We start from the raw sequence: 11,067 nt of genomic DNA, 5'->3' as shown, positions 1-11,067 counted from the left end.
ACTAAAGCAAAGCATATCCTTAGCGAAAAACTTTAAACCAAGTTTCTTGTTGATTTTATTAGTCTTTAAAATAGCTCAATAGATATATAGGGGAGAAGGAAAACCATTGGAGAAAATAATCAAATTCGTACTTGAATTAGGGAAAAAAGAGTTAAAAAAGATTCTTGAAACGCAAGTTGAAGATAAAAAGTTAATTGAAACTCAGTTGCTTTGAGGTTACTTAAGGGAACTCAGTTGTGTCATTCAGAATGAAAATCCTTAATCTAAGAATTTTTCTTTTGCAGTTAAAATTAAAATGCAAATGAATTTCTCTTCATTTAAAGATGGTAGGAAAATGTAAAAAATCGATTTCTGACATTACAACCATTTAAAGCAGAAAATACGATAAAAAAATATATTCCGTTAAATTTGAGTTATGTTGCGAAAAGATAAATAATTAAAAATAAATTAAAAAATAAAAAATTTAATATAAATAAATGAATAGATATGAAATAAAGTTAAAAGTAACTAAAACGTTTTGTAATACTACGTTATTTTAAAGTACTTCTAACAACCTCTACATTAGTTTGAAACTGTTTAAATTTGAATGTTTCTTAGTGAGACTGTTGAAAGTAAAAATAAATTTAGAAAATTTATTTTTTTCATTAACGACTATAAAACAAAAGACACAGGATGAGATGTATATTTTGTTGAAGTAGGTTGAACGTAAAAAGAGTATTCATTTTGAATTTATATTTTTAATTTATAAAGTTACTTGTCATTAATGTATTATTTATTACTTTTGAATTTATTTAAAGCAGATTGGTAAGATTGGTTAAAATAACTAAAATTCTCATACTTTACGTAACGCTTTTAGTAAAATAAATAACTATTTTCCCCTCTACTTTTTTCGTGAAACAACTCACGTATTGAACTGAAGGAGTAGCTGTTAAATGAATCTTAATTTGAAAAATGGGAGTGTTTTTTTTTTATTATTATTATTTTTTTAACATTAGTAAAAAAAATGCTGTTTAAATAAAATCTTTTGATATTTAATTTTGAACAACATTTAAGCTTTAGCGTTGTAATGCAATTTAATCTATGTCTTAGAACAAAATATTTTTGCTTTTATGAAATGAATAATAAAATCAATTAAATCTGAATTTTACCCTTAAACAAAAATAATTTGAAAAATCACCCAACATTGTTCAGTTGTTTCATATTAAACAGATAGACAACATAATTGCAGTTTTGAATTGCGTTGCGTAACTGAATTGTATTTCAACTGTTGTACTTACTGCGCCATATTTCCAAAGTAAAATGTAAACAAACACATGTTACGCGTTACATAACATGCGGGGAATTCCCGTATCCACATATGTCTTCCATTATGGAACATCCTGCGTTCTTTTAAGATTGAGAACGTACACGAACCAGTTTTAAACTTCTGAACCCTAAGGAATACAGCAAAACCCATTCCAATGCAAGGACGAGCTCATCTAAAGAAACCAAAACAAGTTTTAAGAATGAAAAGTGAAACTTACCTGAAAAGTTAAGGGGGGAAAAAGGTTTGTGTACCGTTACTAGAAGATCCAGCTGGAAGGGAATTTCCCCAAATACTGAATTCTCATTGGTGCGCGTGCAAGAATAACCTGACGTCAGTTATTGTTGTCGATTGCCACGTGAGAGGAAAAAATGACGAGGGAAAGTAGGGTAGGATCGGTGTTAGTAAACATTATGAAAAAGAGATACATCAGTGAGCGCGTGTCTTGAAAATGTTATTTGAATGGACGTAGCCAGGGAGGGGCAACTGACCCTCCCTAGATGGAGCATTTTTAATTCGTAATCTTACTTCAATAGTTTCTCCGAACTCAAGATTCTATTTCATAGAGATACAGTTTTTCCTTCACTATTTTGGGCGTTAACTTTGCCGTGTGCAGGTAAAGGGCAATAACTGCAAATTTTTATTTATTTTTTTACATTTTTGTCATTTGTTTTACGTTATCTATACTATACAAGCTCGCTTTTTTCGTTTCCGCTGAAAAAAGGCGCAAAGAAAAAAAAAAAGTCTATTTCCAACATTTTCATATTGTTACTATTGAATCCACCATACATTTCTTCAAATACATTGAAGCACCGTTATACGTTTTTGAAGGGACTGTATGAAAAAGCGTACAAATGAAAAACGTATAATAGGTAGAGGTTAATCAATGTGTATTAGACTCTACAGGGAGCAATTTAAAAACGAACGTCTGAAAGAGAAACGTATAAACGGCGCTTCTCGAAAATTCAATTCTGCCGTTCTGTACTGCCGTTTACCTGCACCCGGAAGAACTGTCGTCCAACGACGTAGTCTTTCAGCATGAACTAATTTCCGGATTTGTATTAGCTCGATTTTTTAAATTTGAAATTATTTTCCCGTTTGATGTTATTTTGAAAGACAATTTTTTCCACTGAAAAAATAACAAATAAATTAATTTTCGAGTCCACCCCCCTCCCCCCCCACCTTCCGCATAAGTAAATTTGTATCTATTCCTCTCGCTCATTTGTTACAAGTTACAAGATAAAGGCCTGAAATCCCAGATCTGATTCGGGTCTATTATCTCAATCATCTTCATGCATATATTGGCGAATGATCGAGTAACGCTCCTCACGTCCTCAACAACGAAACTCGCTCCACGCATCACGATTTGATAATATATTTTGATAATGTTTGACATGTAGGGAGATGCTTTATTTTGACAAGGCTGAGCTGCATCCGGTAACTTAACTGCTTTACTGGTAACACTCATTTTAAGAGAATAAAGACACGAAAAAGTGTTCAACAATGAAAGCTATCTACTGGAGTTTAGGGTTAATTCACGGGAGTTAGGGTTAAAATTTCAACTATAAAAACATCAACAAACAGGCAATTGCTTAGTTCAAATGTCAGCAGCAATTTTCACCCGTCATACCTTGACGGGCGATTTTCTGGTATACATTATTTCTCAAAGGTGTTTTTCTGTGAGAAACTTCCTTAATACTTCATCAAACTGCAAATAAGGGAGTCATCCTTTTAAATGTTGTTCCGTCCCGCTTTAGGAGAAAAATATACAAACAATTCACTCATTACCTGCTTTAAAGGGGAAAAAAACCGGACGGATTCATAAGTAGGATCATATTGTAAAATTCCGTTAGCATTGGTAAAAGTGAGAGCATTATAGCTTAGTTGGTAGAGTGATAAGTTGTCGACTAAATAGTCCACGGATCAAATCCCATTTCGAGTCTGCCATTGTGTGTCGTTGTAGCATTTTAAAAGGAAGTATGCTGCCTATAGCACCTAAGCATGGCTTCTTTAGTTCCCGTGGAACCCTCGTTAAAAATAACATTGTTTACTGATTTATATTAATTTTAATAAAATGTAAGGCCTCAGATAAATGCTTAGAAAAATGTTTTTTGAGCAATCACGATTGCTTATTGCTTTCATTTGACTGTTTTGATGTCCTATCATTTTATTTTCCCACCGCCACCCGCCGCACCATCACCGTGGACCGGCCGCCTCACGATGCTGCTCCTATAGCGAAAGTCGTCTGCAGGTTGCGTCAATATCCTACACTTACACGCATACATACAAGCACGTGCAAACAAACACATACACACGCATGCATACACATACACAAATGCATACATACACCTACACACATACATAAACACATTCATACACCTACACACATACATACACACACACGCATACATACAGACACCTACACATACACACACACCTACACACAACTACCCACACACTCATGCCTACACACACATACACATTCCCCCCCCCCACCACAAACACTCATACACACAACTGCCCACACACTCATACCTGCACACAGGCACAAACACACACGCCTACACACACACACACACACACACACACTCGTGATTGCGAAAAACATAATTTGATTTTCAGATGTCAAAATTCAAATCAATTTTTATTTTTTTTACATATTTATTTGTATTTAAATAAGCAATTCGTAAAAAATGTTTTCCATTAAAATCCTGCATCGCTATATTAACACGTCTACATTAAATGCTGTCTACTTCTGACTTTTTTGGAGGGGAACGAAACTTTTACTAGTTTAATTGTTCTGTTTGTGTCGCAGAAATGCAAAAAATAGTTGTATTTTTATTACTTCCAATATAAGCGAAATTTTTATACGATATTCTATTTTGCTGACAATAGCGACTAGCGCGCTTTTAATTTCACATGAAATCCAGAGGTCTAACGTTTTAAGTATGATGAACTTCCTTTGAACTTTGTAAGTTGATTAAAACGTTTAAATTTAAATATAATAATAAATGGCTACCATTTTGGGCCATTTTTGCTATTCTTATGGTTTTGGCATTTTAGGAGAGGGAAGTTTATTATTTATGCTTTTTGTTTCTCCCGAGTTTGCCACTTTCTTTGGAATTTCTCACTCATTTTTCAAATTTTACATTTTTATCTGCTTTTGATATGTTTTTTGTTGCTCACATATTCCGATTGTATTTAATGTTCTACATTTTCAGCCATTTTGGCTCATATTTCTTTTCCTTCATTATAGTCATGAAATTCGCCTGCATTTAGTCTAAGAAAAGAAAGAGAGAGAGAGAGAATTAAATGTTTTTAAAAAAATTACCATGAATACTTTTCTTGTGATGATTCAATAATTATATGCGTTCCGTTCGACATTACAAAAATCAGAACGTAATGACAAATGAACTTACCCGTGCTCTCTTCTAAGAGGGACACATATAAGTCATTGAAATGCTCAGTAAGTTACCGCCCTATGGCCAGGGCTGAGGCAGAAATACGTGAAATATCCCTCCGCCAGCTCAGTCAATTCCAGCCGAGGACTGCAGTTTCGTGCTTATTAGCACTCATCAGCCCGGCATAGGAAGTGACTGAGTTGGAGGTGGAAAACCTCTTAAGGAAGCCAAGAGTGCCAAACAAACTGGTAGCTAATGCAGAATTAGCACTGTCCAGACGAGTGACCGATGCAATGGCTCGCTTCAACTCGAAGATTGAAGGCAAGGCTGTGTGAAATGTATTGCGAGATATTTACTGTTTTTAATAACTACGTCTTTTTTACCAGTGACCGACTAAAGAATAGTTTCGAGATTCACATTATGCATAGACTTATTTAAAAAGAAAAACATTAAAATTATTTTTGATTTCCTTACAATATTTATTTTGGGACAAAAATATAGGAAAACCTCTTTTAAAAACTGAAGCACGCGTGGTTTGTGAGCGAAACGAGCGGGGTATGGATCCCCCTAGGAAAAGATTAATGAATTATATGGCGTGGTTAATTGCTTAATGTTCTTTACATTCTTGAAATGCTTCTAGATTCAGTTGAGTGTGGAATGTTATCTGCTATCTTAAATTCCCAAAAGCACCCAATAAAATGTCTAGGTTGAATCTTTAAGTCTTAATATTTTTGGTGGCGGCGAATCAATTCGCTCTTTTATGTGTGAGCTTTTTTTTTTTTTTTTTTTGAGCTATCACGATTGCTTATTGCTTTTATTTGACTGTTTTGGTGTGCTATCATTTTATTTTCCCACTAGCATCCTCTGCAGCATCACCGTCGACCGGCTCCTCACGATGCTGCTCCTATAGCGAAAACCGTCTCCAGGTTGCGTCCATATCCTACACTTAAACACATACATACACGCACGTACACACACAAACACATACACACACATACATACGCCTACACACATACACAAACACATACACGTACTCAAACACATACACACACACACACGCATACATACAGACACATACACACACACAACTACCCACACACTCTTGCCTGCACACAGCCACAAACACATATACCTACACACACATACACACTCTCCCCCCCCCCCACACATAAACACTCATTCACACAACTACCCACACACTCATACCTGCACGCAGACACAAACACACATGCCTACACACACATGCACATATCCCCTACACACAAACATACATACCTCCCCCCCCACACACACATAAACACACACGCCTGCATACACACACACTCGTGATTGCGAAAAACATAATTTGAATTCAAGAACTCAAAATTCAAATTTTTTAACTATTTATTTATTTTTTAATTTTTTTATTGGACTGCTTGCTTCAGACAAACACCAAAATTTGAAGAAAAAAATGGCTGCTAATGAGATGTTAAAAATAAATTAATAAATTTGATTCATCATACTATAATGTTACAGTGAAGCAGTAATTTTCATTGCGAAAAAAATTGCCTTAAGCGGGAACTTAATCCCTCCTTCCTTTACGTATCTTTGTACATTTTGATTAGCCTTTTACCATTTTTTTCGGCATCTTTTTAAATTTTAGGCAACCATACTCAAAACTTGAAGTTTCAGTTGAAACTACTCCTGCTTGTGCATTACAAATAACTCGCAACCAACGTCCCACTACTGAAAAGTAAGAAAAAGTTAATAAAGTAAAAAGTAGTTTGCTATAAAAAGGAACACAAGTTTTTAAAGTTAACGTTTTGAGAAAGTCGCGTTGTATAGTAAAAATGTACGTTCATTTAATACATTACTGAACCATAATATCTAAATTGAGTCACTTTTAATCGACATAAAACATGAACTTGGTGTTGCTTGTTGGCTCTTGATTAGAATACTTTAAATACATAAAAACTGAAAAGATAATTTTTTTTCTGGTTTTAGGTACCAACTCCCCTTAATCCAAATGAAAGAAAAAAACGTGTTTTCTAGGCGAAAAATTAACTTCAAAGAGTAACACTTCAAAGAGTAGCAAATCCGCTATCAATGACAAATTTATCTCTATCCGTGTCAAATGCCTTCGGGTCGAAATCTGTCACGTATCACATAAGATAAAGGAAAGTGTTTCCAATCTAAGCTAGAAATTTCACCCTACATACTGATTTTTTTTTTTTTTCTTATCTGCATTTGGCAACATATTAATTTCTTGTGAAAACAAATCAGTCGGAGTATATTTTCTTACAATTTTGTTGATCTCTTCGTGACTGTAGATGCTTGGTTGTTTTGGATTCATTTTTCGAAACTTAGATTGAGTCATGTTAATTCTTTTACCCATCCTCTCACTCTGGATCCTGCTTATTAGGACTGATGGAGCAATATGTCCATACTTGCCAAATACAGGTTTTAATTTATTTCTATTATTAAGTTTCTATTGTCTACTTTTAATGTGGTAAGAGTGAATGGTTGGTTTTATAACCTTTACGTATTAGTAATGTGAACGAGATTATACGTAAGATAGTGTACTGTGTGCATTATTTTCGTCAAGTGTGGTTTGGCGCTGCTTTTTCAGCATCATATTTTGGTTTCGAACGATATTCTGGACAATTGAAACTATGTTGTAAAGATAGATTAGAAACTAAAATTAAATTTTCTAATTATGTTATGTACTGCATGATATACATTTTGTCGATTTTAGCAAATATCTTGGGAAGCCCCCATTTGACAACTTTGTCATAAATTGTTTCCTATTAAATTACCTGACAACATTTATAGCGATCGCATCAATATTAGTTATAACACCTTTACTTCTATAATAAATAGAGTAACTAAGCCATCGTAAGGGAACATACTAATTCGGCAATAATTGGTACTAATCCGTTTCACTGGCACAGGTGACAAAATCACCAAAAATAACACAATTTATGCCCAACGGAATATCTACACTTAATTCGAATTCTTAAAAATAATATTTTTGATGCATATCCTGCATGTTGCCGCATTTGAAAGCTGCTTCGTGTTGTGAACGCGACATGGATGAGTATAGAGTACGTAGTTAACTATTTAGCATTTCTAAAATAATATTGGATAGCAGACCTAATTTGCACAGTATAGAAGCAAACACAAATAAAGTACTCAGATCGCTATTATTTTGTTGTAGAAGTATATGTGTCTAATACTGATACGCTCGCTATAAATGTTGCTCGATCAAGTTTCGACAAAGTTGTTAAATGGACGCTGCCGCAGATACTATCTAAAACAACTGACTTGTTTTTACATGAGATCTCATTACTTTTTACGGTAGAAGCGACACTTGCAGTTTGGCATACTTTGTTTTCTTAATAGGTTTTGCATTATATTCTATATATTTATCTCTGCCATTAAAAATATTTATCTTTTAAATGTAACTTATAACGTAATTTTAAAATGATACACCTGTTTCGTGGTGAATAAGTCAGATGCATCCGATAGAGAGCATTAATCAAAGTTCACTTAAGAGAAAAATCACATCTCTCAGATATTCCATAAAATAAAAGGACAAGTTCCAAACTGTGAATGAAGATGTGGACAATGTCCCTTTTATGAAAGCTATTGAACGTTAATTCTCAGAAATAAATATTATCTCAATAACAATTCAAAAATCAATTCTTATTGACTTTATAGAAAAATACAAAGTCCGGCATATAAACCTCCCTTATTTCGAGAGGTTATGCTCGCTTTTGGTTCAGATATGGTGGAGGACATTGTATCCATTGATAGCAAGCAGCATATCTTCATTGCGTTCCATTCGCAGTAGTAGCTACGGCATGTCGTGGTTAGAATCGTCATGCATTGGGGAGTTAGTTATTCGTAATGGTGGTTTTTTGGATAGCTTTGCGTTTGGTTCCGATCAGGGGCGGATCCAAAAATATTTGAAAGGGGGGTCAGGTCTGAATAGCAATAGCCTAGTAAACGAACCCAGTCGATCCTATGAGTTATGACGTGCTGGCGAAAAAATTATGTACAGAATCAAGCAAAAGAATGGTTAATATTGATTCCATTAACTATATTTCCGAATCTAAAAAATTGAAGTTTAATAATGATCATAATAAATTTCTTGTCACAGGAGGGGGTCAACTTAACCTTTGACCCTCCCCTGAATCCGCCCTTGGTTCCGATTCGGCTGTTTTAGAAACTCTTCCAGTGCTAAGACATGATTGAATTGATGCAGTGAGAAGCAAAGTGATGCAAGTGCCAAATTTTTAAAATATTGAGATAACCAGCACATATCAGGTGAACTTCATTTCTTTCTAGGAATAATTAGTACTAGTAGACCTTGTAGGTGTTGGCTATATAGCATTATTTCGAAAACTTTCCAATGAAAGCCTATATTTAGGACCGAAATTTTAAACGCGTTTTACTCAAAGCTTGAAAACGTCCACTTACATCCAATCCTTTGCTTCTCATTGCTTCAATTGGGAAAAAATGTTACTTGGTATGTTTAAAGATGTCATTGACTTAAGTTTAGCTCCGTCATGGCCGGAAACTTCAGCAGAGAGATAATGGGGTTATTTTTTTTAAACATTTCCTTTTCTCAAAATAAACCTTGCACTAGTTATCTGCATCAAATGCATACTGATAAAGCTCCCATACATTCTTCACCATTATACTCGCTTTGATCTTTAACTTCCACAGCAGAAATGAATGTGACTACACTTACTGATAAGTAAACTGTTCCTTGGAGAGGTTATAACTGATTTTATACTTAAAATTGCCACCAGGTTTTCAACATAATTAATGCAGCAGTTCTTTAGGTTAACTGTGTGTAGAAACTAAAATACATGCAATGCATTTAGTTGTAAACTTACTAACATAGATACACATATACCGCTTAGCTACATTAGAAAATATTTTAAAGGTACCCTTTTCAACAGTTCTGCCCAGAACTCAGCGAACCCTACTTTCCCATGAACCAACAAGGAATTTGTAATGATCTATCTCTCTCCCTCTCTCTCGCTTGCTTAGATGTATTATAAATCAATGGTATATTCCATGTGACGGAACGGGACATTTGTAGTTGTTTTGGCAGTAGATTTTGTTTTATAAATACAAATAAAACAAGCTAGAAATTTTATTTTTGATAGCAACAGTAAAGATTTGTCATAAGAAGTACGTAGAACATTAAAAGTTATCATTTTTAAACAAAATGCTCGTGACGGAACGGGACTCATATGTGTCCTGTTCCGTCACAGTAATTTTATTGCATGTCGTTCAAATATTTTCTACAAACTAACTTTTGATGTTCTACATAGTTCTTATGACAAATCGTTACTGTTGCTATCAAAAATAACGGGACTCATATGTGTACTGTTCCGTCACAGTCATTTTATTGCATTTCGTTCAAATATTTTCTACAAACTAACTTTTGATGTTCTACATAGTTCTTATGACAAATCGTTACTGTTGCTATCAAAAATAACGGGACTCATATGTGTCCTGTTCCGTCACAGTCATTTTATTGCATTTCGTTCAAATATTTTCTGCAAACTAACTTTTGATGTTCTACATAGTTCTTATGATAAATCGTTACTGTTGCTATCAAAAATAAAAATTTTATCTTGTATTACATATTTGTATTTATGAAACAAAATTCAGTGACCGAACTACTCAAATGTCCCGTTCCATCGCAAATCCAAATACGTATACTTTTTCCAGTTGTTAAAACACTTAGTGTAAAAACAAAACAAAACTCTTTCGAAAAACGAAAACTATTACCTTTCCGTAAAACATATCAAATGCAACTGTCAGTGGCTTTGCTTTTGTTGGAAAAAACTTTAGTGGAAATAAAAAATAAAAAGTAACCGCACGTACTGTAATGTGTACGAAAATGTAGCACTGAAACTCAAGAAAAATTCCTCTCAGTATAAAAATTTGGAGCTGAATCTGAGAATATCCAAATAAATGAAGTCAAAACAGATTTGATTCAAAATGTTTCAAAGGCTAACTTTTTGCAGAATGTATAAATCTTGCGAAAATTTAATCCATTAAGAAAAAGAAAGAAAAATTTTCGTTAGACGTTAGAAAACCTGAAAAATGTTTAAAACTAGCAATGGAAATATGTACCCTTCATTAGTCCTTTATGTGCAAAAAGGAAAAAAAAAGTGTTTGCAGTCTTTCTGTTCATGAAAAATAAGTCACTTTCAAATTATTGACGCTAAATCTCTTCCTCATGTATTGATGAACAAGAGGATAAAAATATATTCGATTTTTATAATATTTCTTTTATTTTTCTAGAAACTTAGAATAAAATCTACACAACTTTCAAGAACTTTCGGTACTTTATTATTA

At 33.8% G+C, this 11,067-nt stretch overlaps 1 protein-coding gene across 3 annotated transcripts in view; it reads left to right on the top strand.

Moving 5' to 3' along the window:
• Window positions 1-1,794: 1,794 nt before the first annotated feature.
• Window positions 1,795-11,067, top strand: part of LOC129227540 (uncharacterized) — a 33,377-nt gene continuing 24,104 nt past the window's right edge. For 2 of the 3 annotated variants that reach the window (XM_054862115.1, XM_054862114.1), the window contains exon 1: window positions 7,018-7,143. In XM_054862115.1, the coding sequence (XP_054718090.1) occupies window positions 7,059-7,143 (85 nt within the window). In that variant the 5' untranslated portion in view covers window positions 7,018-7,058. Of the gene's footprint in view, window positions 1,920-7,017; window positions 7,144-11,067 lie in introns of those variants that run through there. The other variant, XM_054862118.1, reaches the window with a different exon arrangement.

The sequence above is a fragment of the Uloborus diversus genome, chromosome 8 (assembly GCF_026930045.1).
Source record: "Uloborus diversus isolate 005 chromosome 8, Udiv.v.3.1, whole genome shotgun sequence".
Lineage (NCBI taxonomy): Eukaryota > Metazoa > Arthropoda > Arachnida > Araneae > Uloboridae > Uloborus > Uloborus diversus.
This window is presented reverse-complemented; position numbering and strand designations above follow the sequence as displayed.